The sequence below is a fragment of the Amblyraja radiata genome, chromosome 15 (genome assembly GCF_010909765.2).
Source record: "Amblyraja radiata isolate CabotCenter1 chromosome 15, sAmbRad1.1.pri, whole genome shotgun sequence".
Classification (NCBI taxonomy): Eukaryota; Metazoa; Chordata; class Chondrichthyes; order Rajiformes; family Rajidae; genus Amblyraja; species Amblyraja radiata.
In genome coordinates, this window is record NC_045970.1 from 40,999,647 (window position 1) to 41,021,782 (window position 22,136).

General features: G+C 48.2%; 1 protein-coding gene across 6 annotated transcripts in view; it reads right to left on the reverse strand.

The window, feature by feature from the left end:
* nt5c2 (5'-nucleotidase, cytosolic II) overlaps positions 1-22,136 on the reverse strand; it is a 44,497-nt gene that overhangs the window by 17,531 nt on the left and 4,830 nt on the right. For 3 of the 6 annotated variants that reach the window (XM_033034211.1, XM_033034213.1, XM_033034212.1), the window contains exons 3-4: positions 15,105-15,211; positions 13,507-13,580 (exon numbers count right to left, since the gene is read on the reverse strand). In XM_033034211.1, coding sequence (XP_032890102.1) covers positions 13,507-13,580; positions 15,105-15,211 — 181 coding nt within the window. Of the gene's footprint in view, positions 1-6,012; positions 6,104-11,558; positions 11,634-13,506; positions 13,581-13,743; positions 13,880-15,104; positions 15,212-22,136 lie in introns of those variants that run through there. The other 3 variants (XM_033034216.1, XM_033034215.1, XM_033034214.1) reach the window with 3 other exon arrangements.

The following is a 22,136-nucleotide window of genomic DNA, read 5'->3' on the forward strand; positions in this document are numbered from 1 at the left end:
CACGCCAATTAACCTTCAAGCCTGTACTCCTTTGGAATGTGGGAGGAAACCGAAGATAATAGACAATATGTGCAGGAGTAGGCAGTTCGGCCCTTCGAGCCAGCGATCTCGGAGAAAACCCACGCAGGTCACCGGAAGAATGTACAAACTCCGTACATACAGCGCCCGTAGGCGGGATCGAACCCGGGTCTCCGGCGCTGCATTTTGCTGTAAGGCAGCAACTCTACAGCTGCGCCACCATGCCTGGTGTCTCTTCCCAACAGTGGGAGGGAACGCTGGCCCATTCAGTGCAGGACCCTGGGCAAGAAGTCTGGCAACCAGGAGACAGAGGGCTGGTGCAGTGGCACCATCTGTGCCCATGTGAGAGGGGCACTAATTCTCCTGTGACGTTGCCGAGGGGCAGCATGTGGACGAGAGGGCGAACCCTGTTGCTTGGAGGTCACCAGAGGTTAGGGTGTGGGCGCAGAGGGGGAAACACTGCAGCAAGCTGCGTGTTTGGCGGGGAACAACTCGAGGGCCTGGCCCTTGGAGGTCACCATAATGCAGGGAGCTATGACAGAGAGGAAAGTTCTGCAACAAGTCATGGTTCATGGTTGGTAGTTTGGTGGGGTCCAGCACCAGGGAGCAGGCAGACAATCCAAGGCTCGTACGAATGGGCTCCCCTAGTTGTCTGAAGAGGTGTGATCTTCACTGAAACTCCAGCAATGAAAGCCTCCTGTTGCAGCTACCCCCTTCTCCCCTCTACCCAATATCCATTCCCCAGGCCTCTGCCTTGCACGTGGAGATAGATGGCCTTGTACAGTTCTAAGATGTCTGTGCCTTCCAGAAGCTTCTCCTCACTTCCCCTCGGGCAGAATCAGCCACATTGCTGTCAATGTGTTCTCTCCGTTCCTGCTCTCAGCTTTCCCCTGCTCCCTGTTGTGGAGTTTGTTTACAAGCATGCTGGTGGCAACCGTCCCACTGGTTCCCACATGGCCTGGACACAGCTGCAAATGTGTGTACAACTCCACACGGTGAGGCCCCGAACACGGTGGAGGCAAAGCTCCCTCCAGCAACAGCTGAGCCAGGAGTGTTGTTCAACAGAGAGAAAGTACTTAGCAGAGGCATGTAGATGGTGCACGGGGGAAGGCTTACGGCATGCTTGCCCCTTCATCAGCCAGGGCACTGGGTACAAAGTGCTGGAGTAACTCAGCAGCTCAGGCTGCATCTCTGGAGAACATGAATAGGTAACATTTCAGGTCAGGACCCTACTTCAGACTGATTGAGGTGGGGGGGGTGGAGAAGCTGGAAGAGAGGGGGGAGGGGGCAGGTCAAAGCCTGGCAAGTGATTGGTGGATACTTGTGATGGGGATTTTGATAGGCGGATGGTTGGACAAAAGTCTGAAATAAAAAGCCAAAAGGTGTGAGATAGGGGTAAAAGATGTGTAATTTGTGAAACCAGAGGAAGAAAGAGAGGTGGGAGGAGGGTGTCTGGGAGGGGCACAGCAATGAATAGGGGGAAGGGGAATAATTGGGTTGTATGTGGGTTAGTTACCCAAAATTGGAGAATTCAACATTCGTAGCAATGGGTTGTGCTCTACCCAAGTGGATTATGAGGCGCTGTTGCTCCAGTCTGTGTGTGGCCTCACTCTGGCAATGGAGGAGGTCCAGGTCCGTATGAAAAATGGGAAGGGCAGTTAAAATGGTTAGCAACTGGGAGGTTCGGCAGACCTTGGCTGACGAGTGCCAGTGTTCATCGAAACGGTCGTCGAGTCTACGCTTGGTCTCGCCGATGTACAGGAGCCCACATCGGGAACACTGGATGCAGTAGATGAGGTGCACATGAACCTCCGTCTCACCTGCAGGGACTGCTGAAGGCACTGCATGGGTACGGGGATGGAGGTATAGAAACAGGCGTTACATCACCTGCGGTTGCAGGGGGCGTACCTGGAGAGGGGCGGTAGCAGTGAGAAGGAATGAGTGAACCAAGGAGTTGCGGAGAAGGTGTTCTCTGTGGAAAAACGGGTGGTGATGGGAAGATGAAACTGGTGATGGGATCACGTTGGGGGTGACAGTCGGATGGGAGGTGGCGTAATCCAGATAACTGTGGCAGTCAGTGGGTTTCTACTAGACGACAGTCCATGATCTGTCCCCTGTGATAGTCATGTTACAGATGTGGGAATCATTGGTTAGGCAGCATCTGGTGTACTGTGAGCAATTCTGGTCGTCACACCACAAGAAACATGTAATTTATCTAGAGGGTACAGAAAATCAGAGCATGCCCAATGTCGAGGGAAAGGTGCAAATCCCAGTACGAACAACAGAGGAAAACGTGCAAGTCTCAGCTGGCTCAACACGGTGGGAAATGTGCAAATCCCAGCAGGCTCGATATTGAGGGAAACATGCAAATCCCAGCAGGCTTGACATTGAGGGAAACGTGCAAATGCCAGCAGGCTCACCACAGAGAGAGATGTGCAAATCCCAGCACACGCCACAGAGGGGAACGTGCAAATCCTGACACTGAGGGGAAGGTACAAATCCAAGCACTCTGCACACTGAGGGAAATGCGCAAATCAGGCACAGCAGTGTGGCAAACATGCAAATAAGGCACACTCAGCATTGTGGGAAACCTGTAAATACAGGTATAACGTGTGAAAAGTAGGGGTGTATTATGCGACCATCGGTAAACTCTATGGCAGGGGCGGGATGGGAACCCTGCACACACCAACACCAGGGTCGGGCCCATGCCAACACCAACCACTCCAGGCGAGTGGCCAATGCCAGCCAGAACTGGATGTCCTCGGGGTGAATGTGGCATTGAACAAGAAGCAGGCAGCCATTGCAGTCGCCAACACGTGGAGCTCCACAATCTCTGTGACCACCTCCCAATGTCCGCTCCACCCCCCCCCCCCCCCCCACCGGGCAGCCGCTTCATTCTCCATGCACAAGCACGGCGTCAGAAACCGATACCTCCATTCTCGTCTCAACACTAGAGGAGATCTGTGCCTCAGATTTAAAGTCAGAGCGGCAGGAAGCCGTTGCATGCCCCGAGAGACTGGGCCAGCATAACAGTTCACCAACAGCATCTGCTGGCAACACAACGTTAACAGCCATCTGGTTCTCCCACCCTCTCACACTACTCCAAATGCAGCCCGACCAAAGATTTATAAAGCTGCACATAACTTCCTGACTCTTACACTCAATGCCCCAATCTTCATAGGTTGCAGCATTGTGTCAGGAAGTTTTGTTGCATAAAACTTTGGTTAGGCTGCAATTGGAGTATTGCTTGCAGTGCTGGTTGCCCCATTACAGGAAGGATGTGGAGGCTTTGCAGAGGCTGCGGAAGATGTATACGAGAATTCTACCTGGGTTAGAAGGTATTCACTATAAGGAGGGGTGGGATAATCTTGGATTTTTAACTCGAGCAACAGAGGCTGAAAGGAGACCATTAGGTGGTTTATAAAATTATCAAAGGCATAGATAGGGTAGATAGTCGGAACCTTTTCCAAGGGTGGATATGTTAGATACTATAGGGCATAGCTTTAAGGTCAGAATGGAAATGTATAAAGGAGATGTACAGGGCAAGTTTTTTTTAACATGTGGCGAGTGCCTGGAATGCACGTCCAGGGGTGGTGCAGAAAGCAGAAATTCTCGTGGTGTTTAAGAGCTTTGAGATAAGACACATGGATATGCAGGGAGTGCAGAGCAGGCGGAGATTACTTCCATTTTATTTCCTATTCAGCACAGATATTTTGTGTTGAAGGGCTAGTTCTACATTTTATTTTCTGTTTCCTTGGCCATGATGAAACAGTGCCATGGTCCAGGACAGACCCAGAGCCCTCGGCAAGCAGTTCCTCCAGCCCCTCTCATCCCCAAACATCTGTGCAGAGGAGAACTACTTCAGGCCTACAGCTCCCCCATTGACTGTCTGTGACCCCCAGCAGCAGCTGAGGGGCAGGTTGCTCCTCCAGGTACATACGGCTGCCCAATGCAACCAGACGATAGAAAGCCACAGGTTCTTGTCGAACGTCCTTGCACACAGCTCTAGACCACAGCTAAACATCAGCCTGTGGTCTGACAGCTTAGGCCAGGCTGCAGAAGAGGGTCTACCCCCACAGTGAAACACCTCCTCTGGCCCACCGCCGGGTATCCCCTCACTCAGATTGCTCCAACAGATCACACCCTCAGCCTCCACCTGGGTAGCTAACCCATCATGTACCTCAGTCTGGAGTCTGTACCGTCCTTCCAAGACAGTTTAACCGACATTGTAAGGATGCTGAACACTGGAACAAATGCGCAGAACATCCAACTCCAAACAGTCCCAACTCATCACCGTCTCCACGTAGACCAACACTCCCCCTACTAGCCAGAACAACGGCCCACTCTCTCCTTGGATCTTAGAGATATTAAGTTGGGAGTTAATCCATGACTTTGGCTACACTGCCTCAGGGCCAACATCCTTCTTGGCAGTCTAGTTATACCCTCGCACCTTCCATCTTTCTCTAGCATCCAATCACCCCCTCACTCCATTGTTCTCCAGTGAATAATTACCCCTCTTCCTCTCTCACCGATCCTTCTCTAGCATCTAATTGCCTCCTCACCACACCTCCCCCATTGGAGGTTAACAACCTCCTGGTTTCTCCGATGCTTTGGCCACAGTAAGAGAGGGGCCAGACCAGCTGTATGTTCGGTTACCTCTGCAACCCTCTGTAATCTTGATGCATGTTCGTCACAGTCCAGTCCTTGGCCACCGGTCGCACTTTGAACGATAAAAGCCCACCTGTCCTCCCTGGTATGTTTAAATGCCATGCAGAAGGGCAAACGGGTATGGGAATAGTATCGGGCTTGGGTAGCGCTGTGAAACAGTCTTCAGCAAAGACCCGAGCATCAGCTCACTGCACAACTTCAGCTCGATAGAAACACTCATATCTAATTTCTGCTGGAACATTAACCGAAGCACCAACATATTCTCAGTTCAGCCCCAAACCATTGAACAGGTGCAGAGGTGTCAGACGCTGCCTGACCCGCTGTGTGTGTGTGCTTCACTCTCTCATGCACCGCGGCCCGTGACACAGTGACAACAAACATCACATTACATAGCGGCCAGAGCACCCACACATGCCTCCAATACTCTGCTATCCAATAACATGGCCATGCTGTTTCTCCACCTGCGGTGGTTTCATCATCCGCTAATTTAGTGCGTTCTATATATGAAGCTGCAAATCCCCACAGCATTACCCAACATTGCCAGCCTGGGCTCAGAGCATCAGCACCTGCCTCCAGTTTTAACGGGCTGTGCAGTCTTGCGACAGGCCCTGCCTTATCTGGACTTCCTGCACCATAGTGCAAAAACCCTCTAGTCCAGGCCTCCAGCAAGGGGCAGCCAGTTCCCTCAGTGGACAGGCGGAAAGAGGCAGTCTGCTGCCCAGTGCATTTGGTGGAGAGGCAGAGGGGGGCTGACTGGGGACGCAGAAGGTGGGGATAAGGGGGGGGGCACAGAGGGGGGGGGGGGGCGCAGAGGGGGGGGGGGAGGTAAGAGGGGCCGCAGAGGGAGGGGGGCGAGGGGGGGCCACAGAGGGTGGTGATGAGGGGGTGCAGCATGGGGGGGAGGGGGGGCAGCAAAGTGGGGTGAGGTGAGGGGGGGGAATGCAGAGGGGCAGAGTGCCAGCGCTATAAACATCACTAAATGCCTCCTCGGTGGTTCACCATGCCAGACGTCTACCTCCGCTGAGACAGTGAATTCTCGTCGATTTCCCACTGAGGTCCCTTGGAATGGATGGCCATCAAGCAGGAACAATTAACTGGCTCTTACAACTGAGAGAAAACAACTCTGTCGGTCTGCTACATTGCTCATCCCTTGCTGCAGGAGAGAAGGATCACCCTGGTCTCCCCGAGGCAGGCAGTGCCATCACCCAAGCCGGTCTGGAGACAGGGCAGGGTGTTGCCCCCTGCTGCACAGCCCACTGCTAGTCTCCTCTTTCCCGTAAGAATCTCTCTTGTTGAACCCAGTACAGCAGTTTCGCTCCATCTTACCTCCTCCAGCTGGGAGGGGGACGAGAGGCCGCAAACTCCTCCTCGAGAGCGACAGCAACTCTCCTTTCTCAGCCAACAGGAAGTACGCTAGCTGTGGGGTGAAACAGATAAAGTGTTGGTCCCCGTCCACGAAGGCGGCACCACAGTGGTGTGAAGCCGGCATCACTTCGTACCCTTGGCTGCGTCCACTCGTTCTCTGGCTTCCCAGCTGGGGCCAGGACTCACCTGCCGAGCATCGGGCTCCCACGGATCTGGGGAAGGAGCAGCCTCCAGCCTGTCCTCCGCAGCAGGCCTCCCACACTCACTACCCACACCTTCACTGATGACCCTCTTCAATCTCACTGGTGCTCAGGGCATGCAGTCAGTCCGCAAAGCAAGTCCTGATCCACTCCCATCCTGCATCATATTCATATTGCAATGGCTCCATTGCCTTCCAACATCTAACTCTCTCCTGCATCAACCCCAAGGCCCCTATCTAATGACATCATGTCTCAACATATCTTCTGACTTCAAATAAACTCTCATATTCCCATTCCTATTCCTAAGGCTGCTAAAAATGCTTTTCTCAGCAGTCTGAAGATTAGTCCTGGCCCAAAACATCATCTGTCCATTCCCTCTACAGATGCTGCCTGTCACACTGAGTTCCTCCAGCACTTTGTTATTTGCTAAAAATGTTATTTCACTTGACAAAAAATCTGTGATAAACTAATCCAGGAGTCTAACACTAAAATACATACACTTTACTGCAGTCCATCTGGTCCCCTTATGATCAATGCTCCCCAAAACTATCCTATCTGTTGTCTATTAGCTATTGTGCACTCCCTCCAGTTTCAATATACTAAAACTAGGATCAGAAACATTGTCTCCTACTTCAGTGTCATAGAATCATGCAGCACAGGAATGTCCTTCAGCTAAAATCGTCCAAGTTGCCTAATCATACTAGTCCCACTTGCTTGCCCCTGGCCATATCCCTCCAAGCCTTCCATATCCATGTTCCTATCCAAGTGTCTTTTCAATGTTGATATTATACCCGCCTCAATTACCTCTGCTGGCAGCTCATTCCACGTATGCACCATCGTTTCTGTGCAAATGTTACCCCTCCGGTTCCTATTAAATCTTTCTCCTGCCACCATAAAGCTATGCCCTCTAGTTTAAGACTACGCGTCATGGGGAAGAGACTGTGGCTATTCAGCTTATCTATGTCCGTCATGACTTTATAAATCGCGATAAGTCACCCCTCAATCTTCTGCAATCAGGGTAAAAAAAAAAACTGCCTCTCCTAACTCAAACCTTACAGACTCATCATCATAAATCTTTTGTATCTTTTACAGTTTAACTATATCCTTCCTTTAGTAGGGTGACCAGAACGATACACAGCAATCCAATTATGGCCTCACTAATGTCTTATACTGCTGCAACATGACGTCCCAACTCCTGTACTCAATACACTGACCGATGAAGACAAGCGTGCCAAATGCCTTCGTCACCACCCTGTGTGTCGAGCAGCATCTGTGGATGGAAAGGAATGGTCAACGATTTGGGGGTCAGAGTCATGCATCAGTACTCTGCAACTGAGTAAATCAAGTCAACACACGAGCCTCTTGAGTCGTGACTTTCGTGGAACTTTGTGTATTTCATCCCAGCCGTCGGTTCGACAGCACTCCCCAGGGACCTACCATTTACTGCGCAAGTATTGCCCTGATTTGTCTTACCATAATGCAATGCCTGTCATCTGTCTGAATTAAATTCCTTCTGTCATTCTTTTCCCCTTTGGCCCAGGTGATCAAGATTCTATTGTAATATCAGATAACCTTCTTCAGTGTCCACTACACCACCTATGTTAGCGTCATCCATAAACGTCCTAACCATGCCACCTACATCTACATCCACATTGTTAATATAAATAACTATCACCAGTGAACCGATGTGCACCCATGGCACCACCAGTCTACAGACCTCCAGTCTGCGCTCTCTGGCCCTATATACTCGTGACTGTGCGCCCAAATGTGGCTCTAACTCCGTCTAAAAGTTCGTAGACAACAGCACCTTGGACCGAATCACAAACCATGATGCGATGGAGTACAGGAAGGTGATAAGAGAACTTAACAACATGGTGTCAGGACAACCACCTCTCCCTCAAGAAGAGTCTCGATCCAAAGCGTCACCCATTCCCTCTCTCCAGAGATGCTGCCCGTCCCGCTGAGTTACTCCAGCATTTTGTGTCTAACCTCTCCCTCAATGTCAGCGAGATGAAGGAGCTTGTTATCGACTTCAGGAAGCATGGTGGATGTACATGCCCAATTAGCATCATTGCTTCCAAAGTGGAAATGGCCTAGAGTTTCAAGTCCCTTGGCGTAAATATTTCCAATGATCCGTGTGGACCAAACACCAACCCTTCTACTTTCTGAGGAGACTAAGGAAATTTGCCATATCTTAAATGACTTACAAGTTTCTACAGATGCACAATAGAAAGCATACCACCAGGTCGCATCACAGCTTGGTTTAGGAACAGCTCGACACAAGACATTGCAGAGAGTTGTAGATGTAGCCCAGTCCATTACACAGACCAGACTTCCCACCATCAACTCAGCCTCGGAAAAGCACCCGTCACAATCAAAAATATCAAACCCTGCTCGTTCCTTCTTCTCTTAACTTCCATCTGGTAGAAGATACAGAAGCTTGAAGGTGCGCACCACCAGACTCAGGAACAGCTTCTTCCCCTCCGTTATCAGGCTTCTGAATGATCCTTACTGTCTGATTCACCTCTACCCCATTGTGGACATTGGACTGTGCTACAATGCTGAGAGCTATATCTCTGTCTCTTCCCCTTTGATCTATCTATTGAATTTTACCTGATATTTATTGATGGTATATTTATTAATGGTATATCTGATGTTTGGATAGCATGCAAAACAAAATCTTTTTCACTGTCTACACCTGTCATCTGCAAACTTACTAACTTATGCCTTAATCCAAATCGTTTAAATATACAGTCCCATCAAAGTGATCATTCCCTTCTTGTTTCTAAGTTCTACTGATAGAGTCTCACTGGACGATCCCTCAGAAACATGCGCTGTAAGTACTGTTGTCACATCTTCACTTGTCAAAAGGAAACCCTCCTCCTTTACCTACACTTCTATCGTGCCAGCACTTGGGGTGAGACTACAACTCCATGTGGCAGCAAGGCTAGGAAAAGCAGGAGTGGGACGAATACACTCCACAATTTGGAAACTGTTTGGGTTTCGGGGAGGGGGTTGGTTGGAGGGGGTAGGGGGAAAGTGAGGGGAGAAGGAGAATGCAAGGAATTGTAGTCAGCTCCAGAGGTAAATGAAGGTTTCTACCCAGAAACACCCCCGAGTTTCAGACCACACGCACGCGCGCACACACGCACACACACTGACACTGCTGGCAGCTTCAGGACTATTTCACAACTCAGCAAGGCATTACCTAATTTCCTGTTGATTGGCTGTGCTGAAAGCCCAAGTTGCCCAACTTGTCAAACTGTGCCTCTTGCACAAGTCCACCTACATTTGGCAAAGCCACCTCCTTTGGTGAAAACCTTCTCTTGCTTTCAGCCAGGCGTCTCTGACAGCATCCTCTCACAACGTTAGGACATCCCAAATAACCAAAAGCCAATGGCTAGCTGTTAAAATATAGTCACCGTACATTTCACCCTTCATTGGCAAGGTCTGACAAGCTGAAAGTTTCAAGTGTCAATACAGCATCTCCTGCAGAACTGGGATTAGAAGACAGCATGACAGTCCTCCAAACCCGCTCCACATTTCAATAAGCTCGTGGAAGAACTTTGATCTTCTCCACATTCGTGCTCAGCAATCCCATCCACCGTTTCCTGAGGGTGCAGAAATCTATCCGGCTAAAGGGCCTGTCACACTTTCACGACCTAATTCACAACCTTTTTTACTCGTGGACATTTTTCATCATGTTGAAAAAACGCCCCGACCTACTTGATGCCACGAGTACCTACGATTAGCATCACGACCTGCAACGACCTACCTACGACCTCCTACGACCATGTTGCGAGTACGAGTCAAGGGCAAAATCGGCAGAGGTCGTGCATTAGGTCATGAAAGTGGGACAGATCCTTTAGTCGTTAATATCACCAGCAGCTCAGCATCCACAGGATTGCAGGGAGATGGATTCCACAGATCCATAAATCCCTCTCCTCAGTGTAAGTGGCTGAGGCCCTATCTTGTCACGGTGCTCCCAGTTCTAGGCTCCCCAGCTGGTGACGCAGCCTCGAAGAATGCACTGTCATCCACTCTCACAACCGTACATTACAATGAGATCACCAGCGCCAGGTCTAGTCCACTGTACAGGGTGAGTTCACCTAACTCATTGGGGACTCTTTTATCTCGCCCCTCCAAGTCTAGTAAGTAAGTAACACACAGTACCTAGGTGTGGCATCAGCACCCTGTGCTTGGACTTACAATGAAATCCCCTTCTACTAAAAGGCAGCACGCCACTTGTCATCCCTGTCGCTCGCCATGCCTCCATGTTAACAGCAATGTGTGCGCAAAGATTCCGGCTCCCCTGAATGGCCACACATCTCAGCCCCTCTCCTGTAAAAAAAGTATTATATTTTCCATTCCTCCACATTATGTTCCATTTGACCGCTTCCTGGCCCCTCACTTAATCTGTCCAAGCCTCTCTGTGAACATGTTGCCTCCTCCTTCTAACTTACTTTCCCACACAGCTTTATACTGTCAGCTGTTTACCCAGTCACTGTTCTACACCGGGAGCAGCTCACACACTCGCTCCATCATCTGCACCCTGCCATCCCAAACCCACTCCTTCCTGTTCAGCATTCAAACCTCAAACAGGCTAATGCAATACGCCAGTTCCCCAAGTACTCGCTTCGCATGGGGTCCGACTCACTAATGATTCCACAATGTTCAATTCTATTTGGAAGTCGTCAAATATGAAGCAATCCAAGCTTGTGCAGAAAACTTGGACAACAGTCAGATGTGGACCAACAACTGGACATAAAGTTAGCATACACAAGTGCCGGTCAATGCCTCACTGAATTCATCAACTACCTACCTACCTACGAGTCATTATAATCAAACACACGGTGAAAATACTGTAACAGAGTACAGTAACTGTGCAAAAGAGTAGACTATCCTCTGGCGAGCAGTTCAACTCTGAACTTCCTGAAGTCTTTAAGGAAAAGCAGAGGTTCGATCAAATGATCCCCGTGTTTCTGCGCCCATTATCACTCAGGAACCGTGACAAGATCCCACCCTCTACTGTGAGCACATCCATGAAGTGTATGCTACCCAAACAGCAGGCCCCAGCAGTGACCTCTGGCACCCAGCGAGAGATACAAGGGGATACAATGTGCACAGTCCGCCCTAAGTTGCACACGATTTAGAGATATCATTGCCCCTGCAAAGTTGCACGGCGAACATACATTCATATTTTCCTTAACCTACCATACAATAAACATGGAATGGTTTGTTAAACCCACTAGATTTCATAAAGTTTCATAAGAGACGTATGTATGATAGATTCAGAGGATTATAGACCTCTGCAGACCAGCAGCTGTAATCTGTTCCCTGCTGCTGCCAGGAATGAGGCCCCTGCATTCCACAAGTTCCAAGCACTCCAGTGTCTGAAATCCCCCTGATGTTTCTGCACAGGCTGCCGGGAGGAGAGTGGGAAACAGAAGTGTTGCTGCTGCTCAATGCACGGTAATTAGGGAAAGTTCGCAGCTGGGTGGAAAAGGGCTGTTCTAGCCCAGGGCGGCTGTACTGCACGATACAGGCAAACTAATACAGCCCAGGGTACAATGCAGTAGAGTCACAGACTGTTACAAGGCTAGGTGCTTGAACCCTGCATGATCATGCCTGAGACAAGCCATGGGGCCTGTACACTACAGTACAGTCATACAGTCATCCCCACTTTCGCCAAATCAACACAGGCCCAGGTGCCTGCATACTGCGGTTATTGGCACATTCCGATACAAGCCCAGGTACCTGTATACTACAGTAGTCATAGAGTCATACAGCACGGAAACCCTTCGGCCCAATGTAATACAGACCCAGGTGCCTGTATACAACAATACAGGCACACTCCGATAAAAGCCCAGGCACACTGAGACAAGCACAGGTGCCTGCATACTGCAATATAGGCACATTTCAATACAAGCCCAGGTGCCTGCATACTGCGGTACAGGCACACTCCGATACAAGCCCAGGTGTCTGTATACTGCAGTACAGGCACACTCTGATACAAGTTTGAGTGCCTGTATACTGCAGTTCAGGCACACTCTGATACAAGTCTGGGTGCCTGTATACTGCAGTACAGGCACACTCTGGTACAAGTCTGGGTGCGTGTATACTGTAGTACAGGCACACTCTGATACAAGTCTGGGTGCCTGTATACTGCAGTACAGGCAGACTCCGATACAAGCCCAGATGTCTGTATACTGCGGTTCAGGCACACTCTGATACAAGTCTGGGTGCCTGTATACTGCAGTTCAGGCAGACTCCGATAAAAGTGCAGGATATGAAGGAAGGAAAGTAAAGAATGCAGATCAAACAACTTCATCCACATCATTAATCCGTACATCCAACAACTCTCCACTGCCCAGTACTGGGGCCTGGACTAATGCCCCAGATTCACCACTCCCCACACTGTCACCAAACCCAGGCGCAAGCCTCTGTCCTGCGCACACACCGGTCCCCCCCCTCCCTCAAACATAGCAGTATCCCAGCAGGTACTTTGTGGCTCTCTCTCTCCACCCCAACCCCCCCCCCCCCCCCCTCCTCCCTTAGTCCACAATCTCACTGCTATCTTGCTTCCAGCACTCCCCACAACCCTGTCGCGGGACTTCTCCTTCCTCATCTCCACCCTTTCACACGGCGGCCATGGTACCCCTCCCCCTCTCTCTAGTGGAGGGGTATGGCCGGCGACTCAGCACCTTGAATCATCATCAGTCCCGGGATTTGCACACTGCAACCCCTCCCTCCTGGTAACTCCCTCCACGCACTAGAATTCCAGGCTCCACTCAACACCCAACCCCACAAAACTGCTGCCGTTGTTCCCTCCCCAATGCTGGACTGGCCACCTCCCCTTTGCACAGCCCCTGCCCCTCGGGAGCTGGAAGCTGACCACTTTAGCCCCACATGTCTGGGCAGATTTCCACACTGCAGCCAGATCCAGGGTTCTCTGCCATGTCTGCTAACTCACACGGCTGCCCAATTCTCACTGCACTCCCTGCAGAGTGAGGGGGGGGGGAGATCAGTCTGGCTCCTGCTGGGAAGGGACAATCTCACAGAAGGACAGAGCAAGCATGTTGTAGTCGGGCTTCCTGACAACACTCGTTGCCTAGACCTGTGCAGTCTTGAGGCAGAGTTTCAGAGGCTGGCACGATGGTGGTGGGATCGGAGAATGGTCGGAGGAAGGTCGGGGGAAGTTTCAACAACAACAACAACGCAGGGATGGGATTCCATGCTCAGCTGCAACACTCACCTGCCAGGGTGTAGTCCATGTCAAATCCAAAGCATTTAATCTTCTCCATGGCCAGACTGCGATTAACAAACACCCTGTGAAATGAGAAACAATATTGACATTAGGGGATTGGGGGGGGGGAAGTGAGTTAATGAGGATAGTGAGTGTGAAAAGCATTAGAGGGGGGAAACAGTGGGGTCAGTGAATGAGAGGGAGAAGAAGAAAGCAAGGAATGTCCTGAATGCAGATAGTACTGGCCTTAACATGAGATGAAGTGTGGATAAAACCGCAGCTCAGAAACACTTAAAACAGGGATAACTCTAAAACTGCACTGGAGAAGAGAGCAGAACCTGCCCAAAGATCCTCCGCTATAGAATCTTTGATCCTGCCAGCCTCACAGTTGTTACAAGGAGGGTGGGGGGAGGAGTGTGTGCAGATCCCGGAACTGCTGATGATTACAGATGGTGAGATAGGGGGCTGTCACACTGCTCACTTGTGAAAATGAAAGGGTTTGGGAGTGAAGTGCAGTCTGTAAAAGGCAGTCCACACAAACACTCCCAGGAGGGTGCACAATCCTGCCACGTACACGGGAGAGAGCATGTGAATGGATGAGAGACCAGGCCCTGGAAAGAGAGGACGAGAAAGGTTTTCAGGGAGTAAATTATTGTTAAAATCCAAAAAGCCTAAACTGGCAATGAAGGGATTTCTTTCAGCAAAGTTCACTCTGGCACAGATGAGGCCAGTTGTGAATTATATTTCCCAGCACATCTGGCTAAACCTGGTGCGGTTCATTAAACCCAGCACCAAATTATCAGTAAAGCACAAAACCAAAGCTGTTGGAAATCTAATGTGAAGTTATCTGGTGACGTGAACTACACAGCTGGCTATTTGGTCCAGTTATGTTACAGCTGTACAACATGTTGGTGAGGCTACATTTGGCTTTTAGTGTTCAGTTTTGGTCACCCTGCCACAAGACACACAGAGAGTGGTGAATCTCTGGAATTCTCTGCCACAGAAGGTAGTTGAGGCTAGTTCATTGGCTATATTTAAGAGGGTTAGATGTGGCCCTTGTGGCTAAAGGGATCAGGGGGTATGGAGAGAAGGCAGGTACAGGATACTGAGTTGGATGATCAGCCATGATCATATTGAATGGCGCTGCAGGCTCGATGGGCCGAATGGCCTACTCCTGCACCTATTTTCTATGTTTCTAAGACGGATGTCGTTAAGCTGAAAAGAGTGCAGAGAACGTTGCAAGGAGTCGAGGGCCTGAGCTATACGAAGAGGTTGGACAGGCTAGGACTTTATTCCTTGGTGCACAGGAGGTGATCTTGTATAAGATTATGAGGAGACAGTCTTTTACCCAGAGTAGAGAATCAAGAACTAGAGGCCATAGGTTTGTCCGGGAGGCAGCCGAGTGGGGCAGGGGAGGGTGGGCAGCTGGGAGGGGGCTGGGACATTATGACCTTTATGTTATTTAAAGGCATTATAAAACATTCCCAAGGCAATAATGCAAGTTTGCCCAGTAAGATGGAGTGAAGCCCAAAACAGAGCCGCGATTAAAAACCTAAAGTAAACTCAAAGAGGCGCACCATTTGGCCCTCTCCCACTCTGACACCTACCGGTGGTAAGCCTCCCGTCGGTACTTCTTCATGGTGCTGCCATCCATCGCTCCAGACAGGTCGGCATTGAGCTTCTCACTCCACGAAGACATGCTGGCTTCAGTTATCTGCAGAGAGGAGGAACACACAAGCAACATCAGAGATCACTGGTCACCCAACACCTCACAGATGAAAGACCAGGTATCAAGCAGAGTTTTGGGGACAATCATTCAGCAGTCTCTATAAATTAATCCTGTACCAAAGCTCCTGCTGTGTTTTACTGACAAGGAAGACAGCGTCTTGCTCTGTGTACACAGCCTTCCCCACATCAACAATGAAGCACGGGTCATCCTCCATGGCACCAGTTCCCTGTTCCCAAGGTCAGGAGCTGTTTACGGAGTCTCACTCAAGCACCAATGGCCTGAATCTGGTACAGGACCAAACACAAAACGTCCAGTGCAAGTTGCGGCTCAGCGGGCAGCAACGTTGTTTACATCTGTACATTCCCTGTAGCTGTAACCCTATATTCTGCACTCTGGATATTTTCTCTATTTCACTACATGATGTACTCGTGCATGGTCTGATCTGCCTGAATGGCACGCAAAGCAATGTTTTTCACTGCAGCACAGTACACGTGACAATAATAAACCAATACCAAACTTCATGGTCTTGCATAGTGACATTTGTAAATTCTTCAGCCGACAAATTCTGGGGTCCGTTTTCTGTTTCTAGATCAACCCCATTCATCGACACCTTGCTTCGTACTAAAGAACACATTCCCAGGAATGAAACCACTTATACCACAATGATACAATCTGTCCTTATCCCACCTGCAAACCCGGTTCTCACATTGACAGGTAACCTCAGAGGCTGCAGGAGCCGCCCACCAGGAGGCACGTGGCGCACCTCCTGTACAACCTGCTCTCACCAGTCAGGCCATTGTCTCCTTGACTGACCAGTTCTACAATATCTGACTCAAGCGATCAATAACCTTCAGGAACAAAAGATCTAGCGACTGTTCCCATCCCTGATGCACTAAAATATCGCAGTATTGGATTCCAACTTGTCACCCTGACCTATAGTCCTGCAAGTTGCATTTACTGCAGATGTGGTTGATTTCAGCTCCCACACACTGTATCCATGACACACCCTGCTCTGACATATCAACTTCATTTAATTACTACAATTTATATGATTCTTTAAATATGAAACCACAGACTTAGTCATACCTCATAAAACACCCTCACGCCGAAGCCAGCCATCCACAGCATGAACTACAGTGCACTAGCACTGTCTCAGCAGAGCCAGGCCTACGTGCTCAGCGGCTGCACCCATTCAGCGTAGTTGACCAGCTAACCCAGTCTAGCTCCATACCTCATCACTGGCAGCACAAATGGTTGGGTGTTGACCAATACGCGCAGCTTGGGATTAACAACACCTGTCTCGAGGGGCAACCTTGGATGTTCCATGGGAGGATGGCATTATGAAGACAATGCCCAACCTGCTGCTCGGTCACAAGCAGCAGTAACCAATACAGTTTATACAACAAGGACAGATTCAGTGTCATACACCACAAAAACAGGTCCTTCAGCCCAACTCATTCATGCTGACCATGATGTCCAATCTACACTAGTCCCTTTTGCCCCTGTTTGGCCCAAATCCCACTAAACCTTTCCTAGTCATGTACCTGTCCAAGTGTCTTTTAAATGCTGTTATAGTATCTGCCTCAGCTACTTTTTCTGGCTCATTCCATATACCCACTACCTTTTATGTGAAAAAGTTGCCCCTCAGGTTCCAATTAAATCTTTCCCCACTCACCATAAACCACTGCCCTCCAGTTCTTAATTCCCCTACCGTGGGTAAAAGACTCCATACCCCTCATGATTTTATACGCCACTATAAATTCACCCCACATCTACAGTGCTCCATGGAATAAAGTCCTAGCCTGCCTGACCTCCCTGTGGCTCAGACAGATTTTGTTGTCAGCAAGTGGGAGGGTTAGATACACTTTGGGGAACGGTGGCACTTGAACCAGGAGAGACGAGATGAGGGGTAATGCCGTAACTGTGTTCGATTACTGCACTATCATAACGGACATAGTTGGCCTGATACCAAACTGCCCCGGCTGTTCCATTCATCAGCGCAGAACAAGCCTCCACCAAGGTCAGCTGCAGCAAAAGTTGCAATGTCACAAACCCCCGACGGCCATGGCAACATTAGGTGGAAGAATCAGGCCCATCCATGACGACCTCTGTGGTCAAATAATCCAACACTCACTTCTGGCCAATAGGCTCAGAGATGTAGCTGTTGCCTGGGTGAAATCACAATGACCAAAGATCATCCCGTTCAGAAAACAAGCGAACAATGTTATCAACCAGAATGCATTCAGGAGCCAGGGGAAGCCGATGATCAGATCAGTGGCGTACAGCCAAGACATAGTGGACAAGGGTTGACAAGGTAAATCCACTCACTGCTTGGTGAGGGGGAGTTAACTCTTGTTAACTACCAGAATAACAAAAGATACACCATTCATGGTCTTTAATTGCACTAGATTATTGTAGGTATCCATCACATGATGAAGAAGGCATACGGCATGCATACCTCCCTAGGCCGGGGCATAAAATAAAAAGGTCAGGGTGTTATTTCACAACTTTACAAAACACTGGTTCAACCAGACTTTTTTTTTTTTAAACTGCACTTGGAGCATTGTGCCACTACACTAAAGCGAGGATGTAGTTGTAGAAACATAGAAAATAGGTGCAGGAGTAGGCCATTCGGCCCTTCGAGCCTGCACCGCCATTCAATATGATCATGGCTGATCATCCAACTCAGTATCCTGTACCTGCCTTCTCTCCATACCCCCTGATCCCTTTAGCCACAAGGGCCACATCTAACTCCCTCTTAAATATAGCCAATGAACTGGCCTCAACTACCTTCTGTGGCAGAGAATTCCAGAGATTCACCACTCTCTGTGTGAAAAATGTTTTCCTCATCTCGGTCCTAAAAGATTTCCCCCTTATCCTTAAACTGTGACCCCTTGTTCTGGACTTCCCCAACATCGGGAATAATCTTCCTGCATCTAGCCTGTCCAACCCCTTAAGAATTTTGTAAGTTTCTATAAGATCCCCCCTCAATCTTCTAAATTCTAGCGAGTACAAACCGAGTCTATCCAGTCTTTCTTCATATGAAAGTCCTGACATCCCAGGAATCAGTCTGGTGAACCTTTTCTGTACTCCCTCTACGGCAAGAATGTCTTTCCTCAGATTAGGAGACCAAAACTGTATGCAATACTCCAGGTGTGGTCTCACCAAGACCCTATACAACTGCAGTAGAACCTCCCTGCTCCTATACTCAAATCCTTTTGCTATGAATCCTTTTGCTATGTGCTGGAGAGAGTGCAAAAGAGATTCACCAAGATGTTCACACAAGGAAATGAAGATACTGATTTATTTTTTAAAAGACACAACATGCTGGAGTAACTCAATGGGCCAGGCAGCATTCCTGGAGAATATGGATAGCTGACACTTCGGTTCGGGACCCTTCTTCAGATTATTGTGGTGTGGGGTTGGGAGAAAGCTGGAAGAGAGGAGGGGGCAGGACAAAGCCTAGCAAGTGATGTGTGGACAGAGGCGAGAGTATTTTTGATTGCCAACTAGTTGGACAAAAGCCAGAGATGTAGAGACAAAGTATGAGATAAGGATAGAAGCGGTACGAATTATGAAACCTGAGGAAGGAATATAGGTGGAAGGAAGAAATGGCTTGCAAATCCACGTTCGTCTGTTTGTAGGTTAGTCACAATATCAGTAATGCCATTCATGATTTTAGTTGCACTCGAGTATTGAGGCACTCCAGTACTTTGGGTTTTTGTTCACCAAGATGTTGCCTGGAATAGAGGACTTTAGGTATGGGGAAGAGAAACAATAGGGTGAGAATACAAGGAACTGCAGTTAACCATAACCAAATAACCATATAACAATTACAGCACAAAAACAGGCCATCTCGGCCCTTCTAGTCCGTGCCGAACGCTTATTCTCCCCTAGTCCCATCTACCTGCACTCAGACCATAACCCTCCATTCCTTTCCCGTCCATATACCTATCCAATTTATTTTTAAATGATAAAATCGAACCTGCCTCCACCACTTCCACTGGAAGCTCATTCCACACAGCTACCACTCTCTGAGTAAAGAAGTTCCCCCTCTTAATTCTCAATTCTCCCTTAATTCTCAAATCATGTCCTCTTGTTTGAATCTTCCCTACTCTCAATGGAAAAAGCTTATCCACGTCAACTCTGTCTATCCCTCTCATCATTTTAAAGACCTCTATCAAGTCCCCCCTTAACCTTCTGCGCTCCAAAGAATAAAGACCAGTTGCTGGAATCTTGAGTAAAACACAAAGTGTTGGAGTAATTTTGTGGGTCAGACAGTCTAAAGTCAATAGTGTTTTATTGAAATATGTCCCAAAACAAAGCAATGAAATTCTTACTTGCAGCAGCACAACAGATATGTAAACATAATACTCTGTAAAGAGGGACCCAACATCGCCTAGCCCACCAGGAATGTCGCCAGACACGCTGAGTTACTCCAGCACGCTGTTTTATACATTAGGGTGTGCTTGTTTTCCATGTAGCAATGGAGACTGGTTACCTGATACAATTATAAGATAGTTAGATTATTTTTCCTCATGGTAGACGTATCACAAATACGAAGGTGTAGGTTTAAGATACGAGGGTAGATTTTTTTTAATACTCAGAATAAGTGATATCTGAAACTCATTGTCAAAGGGGGTGAGAGGGGAGGAAATTAGGTACAATCACCATTTTAAGCAGAATTTGGCAGATATTCAAACAGCCTATGCACAACAGGATACAGAACTAGTGTGGGCAAATAGAAATAGTGTAGGTGGGAAAAATGTTAGCATGGACATAGTGGGCTGCAAGGTCTGCTCTACTCTATTACTGGACTTCACTCCAGTAAAGAGAATGCAGAGGGGAATAGAGAGCTTCATAATTATGAATGGTTTTGGATGAGAATAAGTAAAGAAACTGTTGCCTACAGCGGGGGAAGCTATGTTTAATGATTAAATAATATTATACAATTGCTAATATATATGATGGGGAAGAGGGGAGTCTTTAGGTAGCAGTGAGAATGTGGAAGGTAGACAAAAAGGCTGGAGAAGCTCAGCGGGTGAGGCAGCATCCATGGAGCGAAGGAATAGGCGACATTTCGGGTCGAGACCCTTCTTCAGACTGAAGCTCACTCCCACAGGCACTGCACGCAGGTGGACGCGGGATGAACACAAGGAATATGTGTCTCCTCCAGGCACACCTCCATCCAGGACTCCTGCACATTCCCAAACCGATCACTCCAATGGTGAACTTCATCAGCGTGTGAAGGCTCTGCCTGCAGTTCTCTCCCTAACCTCTCAGCCTCCTCTCTTTAGTACACTTATTAAAGCCTATCTTTTTTGATCAAACTCAGCCATGCAACACTAAGAGCCCTTGGTAAATCGTGTTTGCTCACACTCCCCCTGCAAAGCACCTAGAGATATTTCACCATTTTGAAGGTGCTATATCATACAAATTGCAATGGTTGCCAGCGAGAGAAAGAGCGGTGCGTTGAGCACGTGCAATTGTTACCCCACTGGGCCGATTTACTATTCCAATACAAATCAAATTTATCTGAAGAAAAAATGTTAAAAATGCAAGCACTAACGTACAGTTTTAGAGAGAGAACAGGTGATGGGGCGTAAACTCCTATTACACAGAAATCTAAAACCCAGGTCAGGTTCATATTGTATTCCTCACTATTTCTGATACTAACAAATCTTTCACCAAGCACCGACAAATCTCTCACAGCTACTAATTCTGCATACAATAGGTACAAAGCTGGTCCAACACTGCTAGTCACATCAAACAGTATGAGGGCAGGAGAAACACGGGTTACACATACTGGAAAGTGCAGGAGAAAAATTTTGCAGTGCCTGTTTTTATGTTTTTTGATGTGCAAGCAGATAAAAGCTCCACAACAGAAAGCAGCAGCTCTCTGAAAAGCAAAGTAAAAGCTGCCTTGGGAACAATGACCCGATGCAGAAACCTCTTAAGGGTCACAGTCATACAGCACTGAAAATGGCCCTTTGGCCCAACTCATCCATGCCAACCAGGTTTTAGATCTTAAATAATCCTGCTAGTTCCACAACTAGTTAAGTGGAGAGCTCGATTGTAACCATGTATTGTCTTTCCGCTGTCTGGTTAGCACCCAACGAAAGCTTTTCATTGTACCTCGGTACATATGACAATAAAGTAAACTAACTAATCTAACAGAGCCACTGAAGAGCAAGAATGACTTTCTGTTTAGAAAACAGCTGAGTTCAACCGACCAAGACTGTCTCGTTGAAACCTAAATTGGTGGTCAATTTGTTGAGCAGCAGGAAGCTATTATAATAGATTATGCGCCCTGGTGCTGGCACGGAAATCAGGCTCTGTTCCCAGAATCAGAGCATGGAATCAGGCCCTTCAGCCCATCAAATTTATCCTGGATCTTTGTAAGAGCAATCCAGTAAATCACACTTCCCCACCCTCCAACCATAGAAATAGATCAAGAAGATTACTAGAAGCGTAGATAGAGTATGAATTGTTTTTCATACTCTATCTACGCTTCTAGTAATCTTCTTGATAGGTTTAAGGTCAGAGGAAGGGGTTTTATGAGGGGTAGGCAGGTTTTACTTTTACAGACAGTGGTTGATATCTAGAATGTTCTGCTAGAATTGGTGGTGGAATCAGACACAATTACTGCATTTACAAGGTATTTAGAGATCCACTTAAATTGACGATGCACCGAAGAATGCATTCCTAATATAAGCAATGTGATTAGTGTAGATGGGAAATAAGGTAAAAACAGATGTGGCGGGCCTAAGGGCCTGATTCTGTGAGATGTAACTGAGATTCATAACTCTACAATTTTATTTATTTTAGTTACATATTGTCAGAACTGTACACATAAATCTGTCCCCACCATTCCCCTTCCAGTGTAATAATCTTTTGTGTCATCACCAGG